The 21,874-nt window shown below is 42.7% G+C and overlaps 3 protein-coding genes across 17 annotated transcripts in view; all 3 read left to right on the top strand.

Moving 5' to 3' along the window:
* Positions 1 to 657: 657 nt before the first annotated feature.
* LOC121576815 (calreticulin) lies at positions 658 to 5,267 on the top strand. Its single transcript, XM_041890318.2, has 9 exons — positions 658 to 850; positions 1,425 to 1,526; positions 1,800 to 2,003; positions 2,386 to 2,480; positions 2,590 to 2,799; positions 3,360 to 3,473; positions 3,749 to 3,892; positions 3,984 to 4,076; positions 4,228 to 5,267. Exons 1-9 carry the CDS (start codon positions 757 to 759, stop codon positions 4,426 to 4,428), a joined length of 1,257 nt encoding a protein of 418 aa, XP_041746252.1. The 5' UTR covers positions 658 to 756; the 3' UTR covers positions 4,429 to 5,267.
* Positions 5,268 to 5,366: 99 nt separating this feature from the next.
* On the top strand, positions 5,367 to 16,614 carry LOC121576814 (UV excision repair protein RAD23 homolog B-like). Its single transcript, XM_041890316.2, has 10 exons — positions 5,367 to 6,388; positions 9,478 to 9,559; positions 13,027 to 13,106; positions 13,397 to 13,779; positions 13,897 to 13,943; positions 14,045 to 14,172; positions 14,499 to 14,640; positions 14,793 to 15,010; positions 15,220 to 15,366; positions 15,491 to 16,614. Exons 1-10 carry the CDS (start codon positions 6,320 to 6,322, stop codon positions 15,602 to 15,604), a joined length of 1,410 nt encoding a protein of 469 aa, XP_041746250.1. The 5' UTR covers positions 5,367 to 6,319; the 3' UTR covers positions 15,605 to 16,614.
* Positions 16,615 to 18,195: 1,581 nt separating this feature from the next.
* LOC121576812 (epidermal growth factor receptor substrate 15-like 1) overlaps positions 18,196 to 21,874 on the top strand; it is a 43,230-nt gene continuing 39,551 nt past the window's right edge. For 14 of the 15 annotated variants that reach the window (XM_041890305.1, XM_041890302.1, XM_041890301.1 and 11 more), the window contains exons 1-5: positions 18,196 to 18,273; positions 19,528 to 19,569; positions 19,752 to 19,841; positions 20,401 to 20,448; positions 20,571 to 20,666. In XM_041890305.1, coding sequence (XP_041746239.1) covers positions 18,247 to 18,273; positions 19,528 to 19,569; positions 19,752 to 19,841; positions 20,401 to 20,448; positions 20,571 to 20,666 — 303 coding nt within the window. In that variant the 5' untranslated portion in view covers positions 18,196 to 18,246. The remainder of the gene's footprint in view (positions 18,274 to 19,527; positions 19,570 to 19,751; positions 19,842 to 20,400; positions 20,449 to 20,570; positions 20,667 to 21,874) is intronic. The other variant, XM_041890306.1, reaches the window with a different exon arrangement.

Genomic DNA, 21,874 nt, shown 5'->3' with positions numbered 1-21,874 from the left:
ACTGTGCTGAGCGGGAACTGTGCTTCAGTAGAGGTAGGGGGGCTAGCAGGCCAGAGGTGGATGAACGTAGTGCCCTCGTTTGGGTGTAGGGTCTGATCAGAGCCTGAAGGTAAGGAGGTGCCGTTCCCCTCACAGCTCCGTAGGTAAGAACCATGGTTTTGTAGTAGTTGCGAGCTTCAACTGGAAGCCAGTGGAGTGTGCGGAGGATAAGGGTGACATGAGAGAACTTGGGAAGGTTGAACACCAGACGGAGCGTTCTGGATAAATTGTAGGGGTTTAATGGCACAGGCAGCCTCATACTATGAATATGCATAGCCATCTCGAGTTGCCGGAATGTCACGTGTCCTACTTATATCAGTACACTCGTAACAATATAACATTACAAAACTTCTATTCGATCAAATAAACCTCACGTAGCAAATAAGTCGTTTCTACACTGTCTCGTTGACCTCCATACAAAAACTCCTTGCTTGGTGGGCGAAAAAACGCCACCTGCTGGTGGGAGACAGATTTTCCGTCGAGTTGGGCCTCTCTCTTCGCCTCTTCCTCTCTGTGTGTAATCCGAGCACTTCCGAAAAATAACTCGTGGTCTCATTTCATTGGACAGGATCTCATCCAATGAGCCACGGCCATCTGTGAAGGAAAACGGAGTTAGAAATTATTATATAATCTGTTTCCTTATTCCTTCAGCGTTTATAACAGTGTTTCAGGGGGGGAAAACGACACAGTTTACCTGGACAGCAGGACGGTGGAAGCATGAGGGTCGCAGTGGCAATATTTGCAGTTTTTGCATCGGTAGCTGTCACCATTGACGCTACTGTATACTTCAAGGAACAATTTCAGGACGGAGGTAAATGTGACTTTCTGATCATTCCTAAAACGTTTCTATGTGATAGATTATGTTTTGGGGATCATCTAATCAAGACCCCATACCGTACCCTATAACTTAGTGTTTTGGTCTTCACGGTCTTTTAATTAAATATTCAATGTTATTTCTGCATGTAATAGTCAATAACTTTGGTATCTAGGCTAATGCTTGGAAAAAGCTCCATTATGTAATTTTTGTTAAAACTAAACTTTTCTGTATTGTGGTACATCTACACCATGTGCGTTAATGGAGTTTTTGTTTTGTTATTTTTGCATAATATCTATTTGAAAGTGAATTGACATGAAATATCATTATGGTCAGCCTTTTTACACTGTGTAGAAGACGCACCATTTTTTTATGTATAAAAAACTTTTGACATAGTATCAAAGTGAAATCCATTATTGTCATTTTGTTTCATCAAAGTATTATATGACTCAGCAGTGCACTGTATCTGATTCTTTCACTTTTGGTTTGTTCTTTGATTTCCTGCAGTCCTTACTCATCCATGTGACTTCCCCTAGATCCTGACTGATAAGATTGTAAATGTTGTTTTCAGATGCATGGAAGAGCCGGTGGCTTGTATCGAAGCACAAGTCAGACTATGGCGAGTGGAGACTGACTGCTGGGAAGTTTTATGGCGACGCTGAGGCCGATAAAGGTGAGCTGAATAGGGATATACAGTAGTTTGATCACGACAAGATGTTTATGCCCAATTCCTTCACTAAGTCTGAGTTTGCATATGCCAAATGGTTGCACATGGCTCCCTTAGATTGTGGATTGTTGTCAATGCAAATGTAAAGTGTATTCTCGCCAACCCTAATCAAAATATAATCCACATGACATACAGTACTGTAAACTCACTATACATCACTCACCTCCTATACCTTATACCTACTGATGTTAATGTATTATCTTCTTACCTGTTCCACAGGTCTCCAGACCAGCCAGGACGCCCGTTTCTATGCTATGTCCAGCCGCTTTGAACCCTTCAGCAACGAGGGCAAGCCCTTGGTGGTCCAGTTCACTGTCAAACACGAGCAGAAGATTGACTGTGGCGGCGGATATGTCAAAATCTTCCCAGCAGACCTCGACCAGGCAGCTATGCATGGGGACTCGCAGTATTACATCATGTTTGGTGAGTGGGTGCAGAGCACCAATAGTTTTTCTGACTGAGGAGTGACTTTTGGTCAGAGATGAATTCCTCTGTGTATATTTCTTAATTCAATTATTTTACTTTTAGATTTGTGTGTATTGTTGTATATTGTTAGATATTACTGCACTGTTGGAGCTAGGAACACAAGCATTTCGCTACACCCGCAATAGCATCTACCAAATATGTGTATGCGACCAATAAAATTGGATTTGATTTAGTGACCCTCGTCATTTAAATCTTTACATTCAGTGAGACATTCATTCAGTGAGACATTTTTAGAAATGCATGGATTGTATGGTAGATTCTGTGTTTTATTGACATGACAATCAATAGATTAAATGCTCTCTACCCATCCATCCCACAGGGCCTGACATCTGTGGCTACAGCACCAAGAAGGTTCACGTCATCTTCAACTACAAAGGCAAGAACCACCTCATCAAGAAAGAAGTCAAATGCAAGGTACGCCATTTTAAATCCCTCAGCATTGAATTATGTTACTGCATATTACCTGTCAGGCCTTTCTTTGCCTCTAACCTAACCCCTGCTGTTCTCCACTTTGTCCTTTCAGGATGATGAACTGACACACCTGTACACTCTGATCCTGAACCCGGACCAGACATACGAGGTGAAGATCAACAATGAGAAGGTGGAGTCAGGCACTCTGGAGGAGGACTGGGACATTCTGCCCGCAAAGACCATCAAGGACCCCGAGGCCAAGAAGCCAGAGGACTGGGACGACAGGCCCAAGATCGACGATCCTACTGACACCAAGCCAGAGGTGAGCCTCTTTGAATGAAGATATTTGATCAAACGTAAACCAGCATTGATATAGGTAATATAAGAATCACGTTTGAGAAATGTAATCCAAGGTCCACAGTGATTTATAAGAAGTTTATAAGCTGTTACTGAGACTGGCAATGTGCTGAAGAGGCACAGCCCTTTTTTCCATTGGTGTTCAGTCAGCACTGTTTCCCTATTCGGCCCAATGCCTCTAGTCAGGAAACACAGTTCCATCAATCCAGTGTAAAATGGACAGATGATACCAATGTTTCCCCAAGGCTAGTTACTCTTACATAATGGGTAAAAAAAATGGAACAATTTGATAGCTATCACATTTCATTCTGCCATAGTATGTGCCCATTGTGCTTAACACATGTTGTATGATCTTTCTTCCTGCCGTTAACAGTCATTTGACTATTAAGGCCAATGAGCATGAGATTTCTGTGGTCCTGGTTTAGTTACACCATTTCAGGAGTGATCTCTCTCTCTTTTGTCCAAAGCACTTTGTTTAGTTCTGTCACTGGCCAAGTTGTAACTAATCTTGAACTTTCTCACTAGGACTGGGAGAAGCCTGAGAACATCCCTGACCCTGATGCTAAGAAGCCTGATGACTGGGATGTGGACATGGATGGAGAGTGGGAGCCTCCTATGATCCCCAACCCAGAGTATCAGGTACACACTGAGTTTGAACCAGTGGCTAACAACGCTTAAATATAACTTAAATTATTAGGCTGTTATAAATGCTTATAAATTATGTAAATGCTGATAAAGCTTATTATGTTAATATATTATAGAATCCTCATGCATTAATAGCATATACAATACTTACAAATAGTTTATTAATATTTATTAATACAAGTTATTATTGAGTGTTATCCTTCCATGAGCTGCATTATACAGCTAGTTGTGCACCACTGGTAGTCTTATATCTGGCCTTGTCTTATCAGGGAGAGTGGAAGCCAAAGCAGATTGACAACCCCGACTACAAAGGTACCTGGGTGCATCCTGAGATCGATAACCCTGAGTACACAGCCGATGCCTCCATCTACAAGTTTGACAACATTGGAGTGCTGGGTCTGGACCTGTGGCAGGTATGTTAGACATTAGACAATGAATGAGAAATGTGTAGCTGAAGGGTAATTATGGGCTTGATGTTACATTTGTTTGTCTGTCTTTCTATAGGTGAAGTCTGGCACCATCTTTGACAACTTCCTGATTAGTGATGATGTAAAGGAGGCGGAGGAGTTTGGAAACGAAACCTGGGGAACTACAAAGGTAGGATTTTGTTATTTTCATGATACGTTTCTATTTTGGCATAAGTTAGTATGAGTTCAATTTGATATTAATTTTCTAATGTTAGACCAAAATACACCAGTCCCATAGCACTCTGTCTCTCAATGACCCATTTTCCTTCTTTGTAAAACAGGAACCAGAAAAGAAAATGAAGCATGCACAGGAGGAGGAGGAGAGGAAAGCGAGAGAAGAGGAGGAGAAGAGCAAGAAGGACACAGCTGATGATGAGGGGGATGAAGATGAAGAGGATGATCCAGAGGAGGAGGAAGATGAGGACAGCCCAACAGAAGAGGAGGAAGAGGAAACTCCCAAGAAGGACAAGGATGAGTTGTAAATGAAACCGAACAGAATATATTTCTGTCCCGCCCTATCTCCTCTCCAATGGACTGACTGCTGTGCATCATCACGTTGAGTAATACCCTATGGACTTGCCCCTCCTGTGGCAACCTATTTTTCAGGTGTAGGGGTGGGAAAGGGTTAAAGGGGCAGGCAATGTTTGCCTTTTTTAAGGTGTTTAGGGTTGAAGAACTGGGTTTAAGTTTTATGTTTCTGTGAGAATGCTTAATTTAGGATAATCTCCCCCTGTTCAGAATGTGGTCTATCCCGTCCCTGTGTCCTACAGTTGCTCTAGGTGTTGCTGCCACTAGGTGTTGCTGTCCCTGTGTCCTACAGTTGCTCTAGGTGTTGCTGCCACTAGGTGTTGCTGCCACTGGCTCCTTTGCTTTTATCATCAGCTACCATCAGTTCATCCCTTCAGTGTCAAAGCAAAGGACTATTCCCCCCATCCTTGTCATCAATCTTATTTGATGCTGTCTATTTGGAGAAACAAATCGGGTGCATATCAATTGTAATTTCTTTGCACGTTTTTCTAAATGATTTATTTTTATACAGTTGTATGCAGTACTGTACCATACATTATTATAATTAACATCCATTTAATTTATTCCCTCATTAAAATCATCCTCTGTTTGTCCACCATTCATAACTCTCCAATGATCTGTGTTGTACATGTTTCTGTCTCAGACCTTGCTTTAGTTGTATGGCAGCCGCAGAGATGACTATCAGACTAAAGGATCTAAACTGTGACTCACAATCTTAAACATGCGACTGTCCCCACAGCATACTGTTTAAGTTTCAGTGAATAAATTAAGCTTTTTCTTTCAATGAAATACACTAAGTATTTTCAGGAGACTTACTTTGAAGAAAAGTTAGATTGTTACTGATTTTGTGAAATGAATGGGTTCGACGTAACAGTTCTAGTATGGGGTTGTAGACACAATGATAACCAGTATCAAAGTGGATACCGCTGAACGAGTCTCGTAATGCTGATCTGGTCCATCTGGAAATGTACCTGAAGTCCCAGGTACTACTACGGCCAATCTAGTTGACAAAGTTGCAAAACCTTTAAATGAGTAGAGGTACTCTTGACCATGCTTGAGTGTGTTTTCTTGCAGGTCTCTGCCTCTCTGAGGACACACAGGGCGATGGCAGGTCTCTGCCTATCTGAGGACACTCAGGACAGGGCAATGACAGGTCTGCCTCACTGAGGACACTCAGGACAGGGCGATGGCAGGTCTCTGCCTCTCTGAGGACACACAGGGCGATGGCAGGTCTCTGCCTCTCTGAGGACACTCAGGACAGGGCGATGGCAGGTCTCTGCCTCTCTGAGGACACTCAGGACAGGGCGATGGTAGGTCTCTGCCTCTCTGAGGACACTCAGGACAGGGCGATGGGCCTTTTCTCAACCATATTCTGGAACAATCCTTACCCAGATACTGCAATACATGCAAGTTTGTCAGTGACAGTACACAACATTTTCAGTGGAAAGAAACCACAATGTGTTTGCTTTCTAATAATTGTACAATTCCTTGACTGATAATTTTGTAAATGTCTCCGTCAGTCATGTTTTAAATGCTCTTTGAAAACCCCCAAAATAATTTACAAAGTATTTTTGTTGTAAGAGGTGCGACTAGAACAGCATTTGATATTGAGTAAACCATCATATGCACAAGATTTTAGATTCACGGGATATAGCCCTAGCCCCCATCAGTATGTCTTGTCTCAGGCAGCAAGTAGATGGCGTCTGACTACAACACAACCAATACAGTGAGATAGCTGAGTCACACAACTAGGTCCTACTGTGGCAACAGTAGCCTACAGAAACTGGTGTGAACACTGGTGTAGAGCCCTTTATCGTCTGGCAATTATCGGGAATCGTCTTGAAGATGCTGTCGATAACGTTGAAGACTCTTCAGCAGCAAACGTTTAAAATAGAAATAGACCCAGAACTAACGGTGAGTAGTGGAAGTTAAGTCAGTGACTCCAGTAAATATGCTTTGAGGCCGAGGGGCTGGGAGCAACCAGGGCCTTGGACAAAGCGATTTAATCTGGAGAGGGGGATGCTATTTTATATAATGTTGTCATTCTTCATGTCACATTGTAACAGTTAGGTGGTGTTGTCAAATCGCGATTTTCGTTGCGCTTGAGATTGCCTGGCTGTATATTCATGAATGACGACGCAAAATTTTACGAGCCCCGTCTCGTTACGAAAGATGGGCTCTCGTATACCCCCTTTTTTGGACTATAGGAATCGGGTGGAGGGGGGCGTTCTGTACGTTTGTTATGATATATTTGTTTATACACTACCATTGAAAAAACAGTGTTTGTGATTTATATAACAGAGGTTGTAAAATTCACAACAATACATAAAGATAAGGTTAATAATAACATTATTTAATGCATGTTTAATAACCTACAACAGTTAATTGTCTTTATTAAAATAGCTTAGGCTATACATTGGCGGGCTGTTGATTATTAAAATGTATTTTAAAATGGTTTCTTCTACAATATTATGATTGTTTGCTGTTTTCAATATATTTCCAATGTCAACACATTGTCTGCTTTGCATGTTCATCTGCTCTATACTTGGCTTAATTTACAGGTGATGTTTCCCCTTTGGAATGCACCTACCAGAACCCCTACATAGCAGTGACCTTTAGGGCTCTCTCTACCTTTAGAACAGCTTGCTACTATAGTACTGCTGTCAATAAGAATGCTTTCTCAGTCAACTCACCTGGTAAAATGTTTTAGATACATACAGTGCCTTTGGAAAGTATTCAGACCCCTTGAATTTTTCCACATTCTGTTACATTACAGCCTTATTCTAAAATTGATTCAATATTTTTTCTCTCTCAGCAATCTACACACAATACCCGATAATGACAAAGTGAAAACAGGTTTGAGACATTTTTGCAAATTGTTTAAAAATAAAAAACTGAAATACCTTATTTACATTAGTATTCAGACCCTTTGCTATGAGACTCGAAATTGAGCTCAGGTGCATCCTGTTTCCATTGATCATCCTTGAGATGTTTCTACAACTTGATTGGAGTCCACCTGTGGTAAATTCAATTGATTGGACATGATTTGGAAAGGCACACACCTGTCTATATATGGTCCCACAGTTGACAGTGCATGTCAGAGCAAAAACCAAGCCATGAGGTCGAAGGAATTGTCCGTAGAGCTCCGAGACAGGATTGTGTCAAGGCACAGATCTGGGGAAGGGTACCAAACCATTTGTCGGCAGCATTGAAAGTCCCCAAGAACACAGTGGCCTCCATCATTCTTAAATGGAAGAAGTTTGGAACCACCAAAACTCTTCCTAGAGCTGGCCGCCGGCCAAACTGAGCAATCAGGGAAGAAGGGCCTTGGTCAGGGACGTGACCAAGAACCCGATGGTCACTCTGACAGAGTTCTAGAGTTCCTCTGTGGAGATGGGAGAACCTTCCAGAAGGACAACCATCTCTGCAGCACTCCACCAATCAGGCCTTTATGTTAGAGTGGCCAGATGGAAGCCACTCCTCAGTAAAAGGCACATGACAGCCCACTTGGAGTTTGCCAAAAGGCACCTAAAGACTCTCAGACCATGAGAAACAAGATTCTCTGGTCTGATGAAACCAAGATTGAACTCTTTGGCTTGAATGACAAGCGTCACGTCTGGAGGAAACCTGGCACCATCCCTACGGTGAAGCATGGTGGTGGCAGCATCATGCTGTGGAGATGTTTTCAGCGGCAGGGACTGGGAGACTAGTCAGGATTGAGGCAAAGAGAGTACAGAGAAATCCTTGATGAAAACTTGCTCCAGAGCGCTCAGGACCTCAGACTGGGGTGAAGGACAACAAGACAACGACCCAAAGCACACAGCCAAGACAACACAGCAGTGGCTTTGGGAAAAGTCTCTGAATGTCCTTGAGTGGCCCAGCCAGATCCCGGACTTGAACCCGATCGAACATCTCTGGAGAGAACTGAAAATAGCTGTGCAGCAACGCTCCCCATCCAACCTGACAGAGCTTGAGAGGATCTGCAGAGAGGAATGGGAGAAACTCCCCAAATACAGGTGTGCCAAGCTTGTGGCGCCATACCCAAGAAGACTTGAGGCTGTAATCGCTGCCAAAGGTGCTTCAAGAAAGTACTGAGTAAAGGGTCTGAATACTTATGTAAACGTGATATTTCCGTTTTTTATTTTTAATACATTTGCAAAAATGTCTAAAAACTTGTTTTGCTTTGTCATTATGGGGTATTGTGTGTAGATTGATGAGGAGGAAAATACCAATCTAATCAATTTTAGAATAAGGCTGTAACGTAACAAAATGTGGGGGGGGGAAAGGTCAAGGGGTCTGAACTTTCCGAATGCACTGTACATCTGATTAGCAAGACCCTTATTTGTTGAATCAAGTGTGTTAGCAACTAGCAGTAGCACTGGGCTGGAACAAAAGCCTGCATCCCCTGAGGTTCCACAGGACCAGGATTGAGTAACACTCAACCTTTAGATAAATGTAAATAGTAGTATGACTGTGCACAAGCTATGGCATCTGTTTTACAAATTATTTTCCTAGGCCTGTATTGCTGATTGACCGACAGATATATTACATTGCTGGTAATAACACTGTCTGGTGAGCAACTCTACATCTCAGTTTTAAAACTGGAACATGTATTACTGTATCATTAACTTGTGTAGCGTGTGTCAACTTTAAAAATACATTTATGGTGTATCACATAAGGGAATGTAGATCCATTGAAATGCACATGTCTATAAAAGTAACTGCCTCGAAGCATTCACAACAAGGTGAAGTAATGACGGAATGTGAATCACAGGCTCTCAGCTTTTCACTTCCAATCCCATAATCCTCAAGGATTCTGCTTTATGACTGAGCTGAGACATACACTATAATGTGTCACCATAATTAGGTTCAGGAGGTCCAGGAGAGGTGATCTCCTCAGAGAACTAATCAGAAGAAAGTCCTGCCCATAGAGATAAAACTAAATGGGTTCTATGTCTAGTCCTATTTAACGGCTTGTCATTATGTTATTATGTTATTGGCAGGTAAAAGCCCTGAAGGAGAAGATTGAGATTGAGAAAGGGAAGGATGGCTATCCAGCCGCGGGGCAAAAGCTAATCTACGCAGGTAGGACAGGCAGCTTATCTCTAACTGCATCTTGAATATCTATCGGACACCTCTGGAATGTTATAGCATATAGATCTACACTGAACACAAATATAAAGGCAACATGTCAAGTGTTGGTCCTGTGTTTCATGAGCCGAAATAAAAGATCCCACAAATGTTCCATATGCACAATTAATTTTTCTCCACACATTTCTTTACATCCCTGTTAGTGACCATTTCTCCTTTGCCAAGATAATCCATCCACCTGACAGGTGTGGCATATCAAGAAGATGATTAAACAGCATGATCCTTACACAGGTGCACTTTGTGCTGGACACAATAAAAGGCCACTCTAAAAGGGTGCAGTTTTGCCACACAACACAATGACACAGATGTCTCAAGTTTTGAGGGAGCGTGCAATTGGCATGCTGACTGCAGGAATGTCCACCAGAGCTGTTGCTAGAGAATTGAATGTTAATTTCTCTACCATAAGCCGCCTCCAACATCATTTTAGAGAATTTGTTAGTACGTCCAACCGGCCTCACAACCACAGATCACGTGTAACCACGTCAGCCCAGGACCTCCACATCCGGCTTCTTCACCTGCGGAAGCCACCCGGACAGCTGATGAAACTGTGGGTTTGCACAACCGAAAAATTTCTGCATAAACTGTCAGAAACCGTCTCAGGGAAGCTCATCTGCGTGCTCATTGTCCTCACCAGGGTCTTGACCTGACTGCAGTTCGGCGTCATAACAGACTTCAGTGGGCAAATGCTCACCTTCGATGGCCACTGGCACGCTGGAGAAGTGTGCTCTTCATGGATGAATCCTGGTTTCAACTGTACCGGGCAGATGGCAGACAGTATGGTGTCGTGTGGGTGAGCGGTTTGCTAATGTCAACGTTGTGAACAGAGTGCCCCATGGTGGTGATGGGGTTATGGTATGGGCAGGCATAAGCTACGGACAACGAACACAATTGCATTTTGAGATACCGTGATGAGATCCTAAGGTGTTATTTATTTCCTTATACTTATATTGTTTTTTGGCGGATTTTTCACCTTTATTTAACCAGGTAAGCCAGTTGAGAAAAAGTTCTCATTTACAACTGCGACCTGGCCAAGATAAAGCAAAGCAGTGCGATAAAAACAACAACAGAGTTACATATGGGGTAAAACAAAACAAAGTCAAAAATACAACAGAAATAAATATATATACAGTGTGTGCAAATGTAGCAAGTTATGGAGGTAAGGCAATAAATAGGCCATAGTGCAAAATAATTACAATTAGTATTAACACTGGAATGATAGATGTGCAAGAGATGATGTGCAAATAGAGATACTGGGGTACAAATGAGCAAAATAAATAACAATATAGGGATGAGGTAGTTGGGCGGGCTAATTTCAGATGGGCTGTGTACAGGTGCAGTGATCGGTAAGGTGCTCTGACAACTGATGCTTAAAGTTAGTGAGGGAGATAAGTGTCTCCAGCTTCAGAGATGTTTGCAATTTGTTCCAGTCATTGGCAGCAGAGAACTGGAAGGAATGGCGGCCAAAGGAGGTGTTGGCTTTGGGGATGACCAGTGAGATATACCTGCTGGAGCGCATACTACGGGTGGGTGTTGCGATGGTGACCAATGAGCTAAGATAAGGCGGGGATTTGCCTAGCAGTGATTTATAGATGGCCTGGAGCCAGTGGGTTTGGCGACGAATATGTAGTGAGGACCAGCCAACAAGAGCGTACAGGTCACAGTGGTGGGTAGTATATGGGGCTTTGGAGACAAAACGGATGGCACTGTGATAGACTACATCCAATTTGCTGAGTAGAGTGTTGGAAGCTATTTTGTAAATGACATCGCCGAAGTCAAGGATCGGTAGGATAGTCAGTTTTACGAGGGCATGTTTGGCAGCATGAGTGAAGGAGGCTTTGTTGCGAAATAGGAAACCGATTCTAGATTTAACTTTGGATTGGAGATTCTTAATGTGAGTCTGGAAGGAGAGTTTACAGTCTAACCAGACACCTAGGTATTTGTAGTTGTCCACATACTCTAGGTCAGACCCGTCGAGAGTGGTGATTCTAGTCGGGTGGGCGGGTGCAAGCAGCGTTCGGTTGAAGAGCATGCATTTAGTTTTACTAGTGTTTAAGAGCAGTTGGAGGCTACTGAAGGAGTGTTGTATGGCATTGAAGCTCGTTTGGAGGTTTGTTAACACAGTGTCCAATGAAGGGCCAGATGTATACAAAATGGTGTCGTCTGCGTAGAGGTGGATCTGAGAGTCACCAGCAGCAAGAGCGACGTCATTGATATGCACAGAGAAAAGAGTTGGCCCAAGAATTGAACCCTGTGGCACCCCCATAGAGACTGCCATAGGTCCAGACAACAGGCCCTCCGATTTGACACATTGAACTCTATCTGAGAAGTAGTTGGTGAACCAGGCGAGGCAGTCATTTGAGAAACCAAGGATATTTAGTCTGCCAATAAGAATGCGGTGGTTGACAGAGTCGAAAGCCTTGGCCAGGTCAATGAAAACGGCTGCACAGTACTGTCTATTATCGATCGCGGTTATAATATCGTTTAGGACCTTGAGTGTGGCTGAAGTGCACCCATGACCAGCTCGGAAACCGGATTGCATAGCGGAGAAGGTACGGTGGGATTCGAAATGGTCGGTGATCTGTTTGTTAACTTGGCTTTCAAAACTTTTTGAAAGGCAGGGCAGGATGGATATGGGTCTGTAACAGTTTGGATCTAGAGTGTCACCCCCTTTGAAGAGGGGGATGACCGCGGCAGCTTTCCAATCTCTGGGGATCTCAGACGTTACGAAAGAGAGGTTGAACAGGTTAGTAATAGGGGTTGCGACAATTTCGGCGGCTAGTTTTAGAAAGAAAGGGTCCAGATTGTCTAGCCCAGATGATTTGTAGGGGTCCAGATTTTGCAGCTCTTTCAGAACATCAGCTGTCTGGATTTGTGTGAAGGAGAAGCGGGGGGGCATGGGCAAGTTGCAGCGGAGGGTGCAGAGCTGGTGGCCGGGGTAGTGGTAGCCAGGTGGAAAGCATGGCCAGCCATAGCAAAATGCTTGTTGAAATTCTCGATTATTGTAGATTTATCGGTGGTGATAGTGTTTCCTAGCCTCAGTGCAGTGGGCAGCTGGGAGGAAGTGCTCTTATTTTCCATGGACTTTACAGTGTCCCAAAACTTTTTGGAGTTAGTGCTACAGGATGCAAATTTCTGTTTGAAAAAGTTAGCCTTTGCTTTCCTAACTGCTTGTGTATATTGTTTCCTAACTTCCCTGAAAAGTTGCATATCGCGGGGGCTATTTGATGCTAATGCAGTACGCCACAGGATGTTTTTGTGCTGGTCAAGGGCAGTCAAGTCTGAGGAGAACCAGGGGCTATATCTGAATCTGAACTGTAACTCAGTAAAATCTTTGCATGCATGTTGCGTTTATATTTTTGTTCAGTGTAATTGAGCAGGTTCTTCTTGTTGTGTTTTTATAGGCAAAATATTGAATGATGACATACCTTTAAAATACTACAGAATTGATGAGAAAAACTTTCTGGTGGTCATGGTTACAAAGGTAAGATTTCAACACTGTTTTAATGGATTATTTGGTAAGCATTCGTATGTGAGGATATTATACGAGTTTATTATTTTATTGATTAATTGATAGTCAACTTTAACAAAGGACTTACAAGATAATCATTTATGTGCTAATAATACTGTCACTACAGTGTTAATGACAGTGGAAGTAGGAGTTTGTCATTTGTATTTGTAGAAATATCTTATTGATTGATATCTAAAGATGAGGTAGTTGTCTGTAGTCACTGTGGTCATCTCTGGGCAGTCTTGTTTGTTGTCTCCCTACAGCCCAAACCTCCAGCTACTCCACAGATTTCTCCTCAGGCAGCCCCAGCCCCAGCCCCAGCCTCTACCCCTGACCCTGCACCTCCTGCTGTTTCTGGGCTGTCCCTCTCTGACATTGCCCGACCTACCTCCTCCCCTGCCCCCATGGAAATCTCCACCCTGTCCCCTACACCCACACCTGCCCCTGCCTCAAACCCCACACAATCAGTGGAGTCCTTCACACCCCCTGCCCCTGCACCAGCCCCTGCTTCTATTCCCCAAGAAGCCCTTCGGGCCAGTGCAGCCCCAGCTCCAGCCACAGCAGCATCCTCCATCTCAGAGGACAAGCCTCAGGGGGAGCACCCTGAACAGCCCTTTGCCACACCACCAGCCCTCTCCTCCTCCAGGTATTAACTAATGATACAATATTTTTGATCTTAGATCATTTAAAGATTTGGATGGCAAACATGTTTTAGTTCATAAATGTGTCTGTTTTGCTCAATGTTTTTTTTCTTCTCTCACAGCCTTGTTGATGACTTAAGTCTCCTGGAAGAAGCAGCATCAATACTGGGTAATGAAGAGACTAGTCTAATCTTTCTCATCACAATATCATGTTTCATCTTCCCATTGATTTATGACCCTCTATCCTTTTCCCCTCTCTTCACGAGACAGTGACAGGACAGGCATATGATAATCTGGTGTCTAAAATAATGTCTATGGGATATGAAATGGAGCAGGTTGTTGCAGCGCTGCGAGCCAGTTACAACAACCCAGACAGAGCTGTGGAGTACCTGCTAATGGTGAGTTTCCATCCTATCAGTGATTTAATGGTAGATTAGTGTATTATTACCTGGAAGCAGTGGAGCTAATTCCAAGGTTCCACCACACTCTTTTCCATCCGAAGGCTCAGTGCCAGACTCTACTGACAATCTGACAGCAGTATGCACACAGAATTGTTTTTAAATTTTCTGTCCCAAAGCTGTATACAGTTCATTGTGTGTTTATCCATCTGTCTCCCTTACAATGCAAAGCACTGAGCACTTAGAATAGAGCAATATAAATGCACTTCATTATTATTATTTAATTATCCTGAGGCATCAAAAATTATTCTCTCTACGTCATCCAGGGGATTCCGGCCGAGGCTGACCTTCTGCCACCGGAGGCGTTCCTACCCACAGCTCTGGCCAACCTCAACCCCACTGCCCCAGCTCCTGCCCCAGCCCCTGCTCCAGCCTCAGATAGAGCCCAGCCACCACCAGCAGCCACGAGTGAGACCACCACCCCACTCTACTCTTGTTCTTTTACCAGGCCCATGTGGCTCTCATACCAACCAATAATTTCTCTGGACACACAATGTCAGCTCAGCACTGTGTTTCATAGAAGTCTTTGAACTCTCTGTCCATTCATTCTTGTTTTGCAGCAGGCGCAGTGTCTTCAACCCAGCAGCCCCCCTCATCTGGTGTGCTGACTGGTGGGCTTACTGGTGGTACTGGTGGAGGTACTGGGGGTGGGAACCCCCTGGAGTTTCTGAGGAACCAGCCACAGTTCCAGCAGATGAGACAGGTCATCCAGCAGAACCCAGCTCTCCTTCCTGCCCTGCTCCAGCAGCTAGGCAGAGACAACCCCCAGCTGCTGCAGGTCAGTGGGGAGACTGGACATCCCAGTGACTGCATGCAGTCTCTTTCCATCCTCGTAGCCATGCTCATCAGCTTGGCTTTCCAGACCCAATCTGGTCTTATGGGGTTGGAAATATTCTGCCCTTTAGATTCTGTTTTGACTTAGCCTACTAAAAAGGAAATCATATTTGTATTCGTAAGGGTTTATACGAAGATGTTCTTTCTTTGCAGCAAATTACCCAGCACCAGGAGCGGTTTGTGCAGATGCTGAACGAGCCCCAAGGAGGAGAGATGGTAGAGGAGGGAGTTGAGGCCCAGGGGGCGCCACAGACTAACTACATCCAGGTCACCCCACAAGAGAAGGAGGCCATCGAGAGGGTATGAGTATTTATGGTTAATAATTAACGTTGAACTCATTTATATCACTTTCTCAATGGGAAGCTCCCTGTGTCATTGGTTATGTGTTTCCGAGCTGACAGTTGCCTATGTGTTTTCATTACAGTTAAAAGCCTTGGGATTTCCAGAGGGACTTGTCATTCAAGCATATTTCGCATGTGAGAAGAACGAGAATTTAGCTGCTAATTTCCTGCTCCAACAAACATTTGATGACGAGTGAATGTGCATGCGTCAGCGTGAAGGGGAAGAATGGAGGGCTAGAGAACGAGTGATAGTGCTACAAAATGTACTTTGAAAGGAGGGAGTGGAAAAGGTTACCAAAAGTGACTTTTCATTGGACAAAGACGTGATGTGTAGTTACTGTAAGCTATGCCTTCTCCATTCTCTCTGGGTGAGTTAGCTCTCAGTGGGCTCTCTCGCTCACTGCTGCTATTACTGCTGCTTGTGCTGTGTCCATCCATAGAGTTACAGTGGAAGTTTGCCTCACCATATATTGCTTTTCAACCTCTCTCAAAGGAAACCCCAAACATACATTGATTTGCTTTTGCTATGTGATGCCTCATATCCTGGGAGAATATACTAGAGTTTCCCGTGATAAAGTGACAAAACCAGCAAAATGGCCATGGAACTCAAATGTATTGTTTGTTTTTTCATATAAAGGTAACTCAGATATTTAGCAAATGAAATGTCATATCAATGTTGGAGAGTTACTTTGGCACTTTATTTGACTTTTACAGAATGAATGTTTCTATTTTTTATGTATCATGGTTTATGTAAAAAAGGAGGTTCTGTTATTGATAAGTGTCATCGTATTGAAATGTGATAACACTGTAAAATGAGACATGATGGGTAATCCTGGATTTGGTTCCAGATGTGTCCCAGTGTAGTTTCACTGTAAGGTACCAAATGACTGCACTAAATGTTTGAGCCACATAGTTGTTTTTTTTTTATATCCTTGCTCAACACTTGAAGGCTAGTTCTCATGATAAGCTGTTGACCACACTATTTACTAAGAGAGTTTTCATCTATGTTTTAATTTGATTTGATCTTTAGTTCGAGCTGAATATCAATTGAGTCATGTCCCTATTACTGTTATTGTTATTATTATTATTATTATTTAATAAGCCTGTTATGCACACCTGATTCTGTTCTCCCTGAACACTTTCTTGTGTGTTTTGATTGCCCCTAATCCTTAATGTAGCATGTCAAAATAAATAATGCTGTATGTTTTTTTTTTATCCATGTAATTACTCTTCCATGCCTTGTGGTTAGTCTCATTTTGTTGAAGATTAATTGTTTGTTTGTGCAAAGTTGTGTACAGCTTTTTTAAAGGTCCATGGTTGTGTCTTTTAATTATTTATAGATGAGAGCCGTAGGATTTATATTGCCTATCATAATCAAACAGCCATCTTATAAAAGGTGTGAAAAGTGAAGTGAAATTCTGGAAGTGCTTAAGGACTCTCAGACGATGAGAAATAAGATTCTCTGGTCTGATGAAACCAAGCTTGAACTCTTTGGCCTGAATACCAATCATCACGACTGGAGGAAACATGGCACCATCCCTATGGTGACGCATGGTGGTAGCAGCATAATGCTGTGGGGATGTATTTCAGCGGCAGGGACTGGGAATCTAGTCAGGATCGAGGGAAAGATGAACGGAGCAAAGTACAGAGAGATCCTTGATGAAAACCTGCTCCAGAGTGCTTAGGACCTCAGACTGGGGCGAAGGTTCAACTTCCAACAGGACAATGACCCTAAGCACACAGCCAAGACAACGCAACAGTGGCTTCGGGACAAGTCTCTAAATGTCCCTGAGTGGCCCAGCCAGAGTCCGGACTTGAACCCAATCAAACATCTCTCGAGAGAACTGAAAATAGCTGTGCAGTGACGCTCCCCATCCAACATGACAGAGCTTGAGAGGATCTGCAAAGAGGAATGGGAGAAGCTCCCCAAATACAGGTGTGTAGCGTCATACCCAAGAAGACTTGAGGCTGTAATCGCTGCCAAAGGTGCTTCAAGAAAGTACTGAGTAAAGGGTCTGAATATTTATGTAAACGTAATATTTCCGTTTTTTATTTTTAATACATTTGCAAAAATGTCTAAAAACCTGTTTTTTCTTTGTCATTATGGGGTATTGTGTGTAGATTGATGAGGAACATTAAAAAAAAATCAATTTTAGACTAAGGCTGTAACGTAACAAAATGTGGAAAAAGTCAAGGGGTCTGAATACTTTCCGAATGCGCTGTAAGTATCAAAAGTAAATGTAATTGCTAAAATATACTTAAGTATCAAAAGTAAAAGTATCAATCATTTCAAATTCCTTATTTTAAGCAAACTAGACAGCACCATTTTCTTGTTTTCTTTTATTTACGGATAGCCGGGCACACTCCAACACTCAGACATTATTTACAAACAAAGCATGTGTGTTTAGTGAATCTGCCAGATCAGAGGCAGTAGGGATAACTAGGGATGTTCTCTTTATAAGTGTGTAAATTAGACAATTTTCCTGACCTGCTAAGCATTCAAAATGTAAAGAGTACTTTTGGGTGTCAAGGAATATAAATTAAAAAGTACATTATTTTCTTTAGGAATGTAGTGAAGTAAAAGTAAAAGTTGTCAAAAATTAAAATAGTAAAGTAAAATACAGATACCCTAAAAAACTACTTAAGTGGTACTTTAAAGTATTTATACTTAAGTACTTTACATCACTGCTTGAAACAATATGACATTTTACACACGTTTGAAAGAGACTGCCATCATGTCAATCATTTCAATCGTAAGTGCCATGCACAAGCTTGTCCACTAGGAGTTGGTGTTGTCTACGAGCTGGAGGGTGTGTGCGTTCCCGCAGCAACAGGGAAGATGGCAGCTCTCACATCTCTCACCCAGGTAATGTTACAGGAATGTATTCAATATTATGCAGTGGACATTCAGTCAAGCTGTTGTGCATGCTGATGACCTGCAGTTTTTAGTGGTGTGCTCTTGATCCAATTTGTATAAGAAAGAAGACAAATACCGAGGGTATTTAGCTTGCTAGCTGGATGGGACAAGGCCTTATCAGTAAGCTTGCAGAGTACCGTTAGAAAGCTAGCTAGCTAGCCTGGCTAGTGGGCTAGCTACCGTTAGATTGCTTGCAAAATGAACAATCTAGCTAACGTTAATGGTCGTTTGAGGAAAGATATGTGGAGATATATTTCATAAATATTTAGATTTACATATAAGACAGAAGCGCAAGAGGTATGCAACCAAAAAATACCAACCTATTTCAACGTTATTTAGATATAGCGAGCTAGCTAGCCAGCTAGCTATAGCTATATATAGTTAGCTAGCTAAGCTTAGCTAGCTTGCCATCTAAACAATACTAGCTAGCAAGCTAAACGATCTGACTATTATAACAGTATCATTGTAATAACACTGTAGCTAACACGAACAGTTACTGTAATAACAGTGTATTAATTTATATATATATATATATATATATTAATACACTGTGCTACACTGGGATAGCTATGAAGTGAGTAGTGATACCGTAATGCCGGCAGCTAGCTAGATGTGATGAATGATGACTGACCAGCTTGTGTGCTTATTTCGATGCTGGCTACTTTGCATTGGCTGTTTTGCTGTTTAAGTAAGATGCCTCAATGTATTGTCCTAAACTTGTAGTTAGCTTTGTGTTGTTTCAGCCAAATTTGGCAATCTCATCTTCTCAATCTCAGAGCTTGCACCAGGAGTCATTGCAGAGAGGACCAGTTTTGGGTCAATCACATTGGCTAGGCTACATGATGATTCTAGTTATTTCATTAAAACATGACAAAGATAGGCTTTTAGTGTTATTTGAGAACATGCATTTATAACCCATTTTTCCATCTTACAATTCACACAATGCTTTAAGTTTAAAGAGTTCAAAAAGGTACTCAACAACTTGGCTATGGCCTATTAGAGGACGTTCATATTTGATGTCATTGGATAGGAAATTCCTCTCTGGCTATTGGTTGTGATAGACCCTTAAGTGGCTTTTTAAAGGATGGGTCCAGATGTCAGTAGTAGTTTGGTGGGGTGTGTCACGCTATTTGACGTAAGACAATGGTTTCCAGCAGCTATTTGAAATGCTATGAGTAATCTGAAAAACCTTTCCCCAATCAGCTGTCAAGTGGGAACCCTGTGTACGAGAACTTTTATAGACAGGTAAAACACATTTTATAGTTTGGTTATTACATAGTCCTATTATCTACATAGATTGGGGTGAATTCAACTTCTTTAATTGTTCAATGGATGCGTTAAGACAACACTAAACACATTCAACAGTATAGAGTGGAGGTGTGGATAGAAACATGTAATAATTTGGTTTGCTGTGTGCTTGTTGCAAGGTGGACCCAGGAAACACGGGGAGAGTAGGGCCCACGGAAGCTGCGTTGTTCCTAAAGAAATCTGGCCTTCCTGATGTCACCTTGGGAAAGGTGGGTAGCATTGGTACTGTGTAGCACTGCCGGCCACTGAAAGCCTTGGGCAGAGTGGCAAACCCAAGGGAACAGTCTCTGACACTGTAGACGGATAAACTGTTCTGAAAGCAACCAGCAGGAAGTTATGTTTATTAGAGTGTCTCTGTCATCGAGGAGTAATACGAGCACCTACATACACGTGGGCTTCAGTACCCCCAGAGGAATATAACTGGAAAAGATGACCACATCTTATGTCATTGCCTGGTCTGATTGGATCTATGTTTTTCCTTTCTATTTATCAGAACCTTTAGGTTGTGTACTTGTTTCAGCTATATTTGTGTACCGTTTGTACCCATCTTTTGTATTACTTGTTACCTTGGTCTGTTTATGTCATACTCTGCTTTGAATCTTAGCCTATTCTATCTCACCATCACATTCAGCTGGGTATCTGGGACTTTTATGCAGATTGATTGTTATTTACTTTACTTTGTACACATTCCATAATGATTGTTGCACATTGATGCTTTAATTGATGTTTCCTTAGTTAATCATCTTGTTTGTGTTTGTCTCCCCTCAGATCTGGGATTTGGCAGACCCAGATGGGAAAGGGTTCTTGGACAAACAGGTAGAGAACTAATCATTTCTTCGCTTTGTGCAATGCCTTTGATTCTGTGGCCCTTGAGGGCAATTGAGCTGGAATTTGTATGGTACCCATAAACAATGCTGTTGTCCTGTCTTGTCTAATAGGGGTTCTATGTAGCTCTGCGGTTGGTGGCCTGTGCACAGAGTGGACAAGACGTCAGCCTCACCAGTCTGAACCTCACTATCCCTCCCCCAAAATTTGTGAGTACAATCCTAACTAGTACAATCCTAACTAGTACAGTCGTGGTCAAAAGTTTTGAGAATGACACAAGTATTGGTCTTCACAAAGTTTGCTGCTTCAGTGTTATGAGATATTTTTGTCAGATGTTACTATGGTATACTGAATTATAATTACAAGCATTCCATGAATGTCAAAAGCTTTTATTGACAATTACATTAACGTTTATGCAAAGAGTCAATATTTGCAGTGTTGACCCTTCTTTTCAAGACCTCTGTAATCCGCCCTGGCATGCTGTCAATTAACTTCTGGGCCACATCCTGACTGATGGCAGCCCATTCTTGCATAATCAATGCTTGGAGTTTGTCCGAATTTGTGGGTTTTTGTTTGTCCACCCGCCTCTTGAGGATCGACCACAAGTTCTCAATGGGATTAAGGTCTGGGGAGTTTCCTGGCCATGGACCCAAAATGTCGATGTTTTGTTCCCCGAGCCACTTAGTTATCACTTTTGCCTTATGGCAAGGTGCTCCATCATGCTGGAAAAGGCATTGGTCGTCACCAAACTGTTCTTGGATGGTTGGGAGAAGTTGCTCTCGGAGGATGTGTTGGTACCATTCTTTATTCTTTAAAATTGTGAGTGAGCCCACTCCCTTGGCTGAGAAGCAACCCCACACATGAATGGTCTCAGGATGCTTTACTGTTGGCATGACACAGGACTGATGGTAGCGCTCACCTTGTGTTTTCCGGATGCCCCAAACAATCGGAAAGGGGATTCATCAGAGAAAATGACTTTACCCCAGTCCTCAGCAGTCCAATCCCTGTACCTTTTGCAGAATATCAGTCTGTCCCTGATGTTTTTCCTGGAGAGAAGTAGCTTCTTTGCTGCCCTTCTTTACACCAGGCCATCCTCCAAAAGTATTCGCCTCACTGTGCGTGCAGATGCACTCACACCTGCCTGCTGCCATTCCTGAGCAAGCTCTGCACTGGTGGTGCCCCGATCCCGCAGCTGAATCAACTTTAGGAGACGGTCCTGGCGCTTGCTGGACTTTCTTGGGCGCCCTGACGCCTTCTTCACAACAATTGAACCTCTCTCCTTGAAGTTCTTGATGATCTGATAAATGGTTGATTTAGGTGCAATCTTACTAGCAGCAATATCCTTGCCTGTGAAGCCCTTTTTGTGCAAAGCAATGATGACGGCACGTGTTTCCTTGCAGGTAACCATGGTTAACAG

The sequence above is a fragment of the Coregonus clupeaformis genome, chromosome 11 (assembly GCF_020615455.1).
Source record: "Coregonus clupeaformis isolate EN_2021a chromosome 11, ASM2061545v1, whole genome shotgun sequence".
Lineage (NCBI taxonomy): Eukaryota > Metazoa > Chordata > Actinopteri > Salmoniformes > Salmonidae > Coregonus > Coregonus clupeaformis.
Note: the sequence above shows the minus strand (reverse complement) of the source record. Positions and strands in the feature narration are given on the sequence as shown.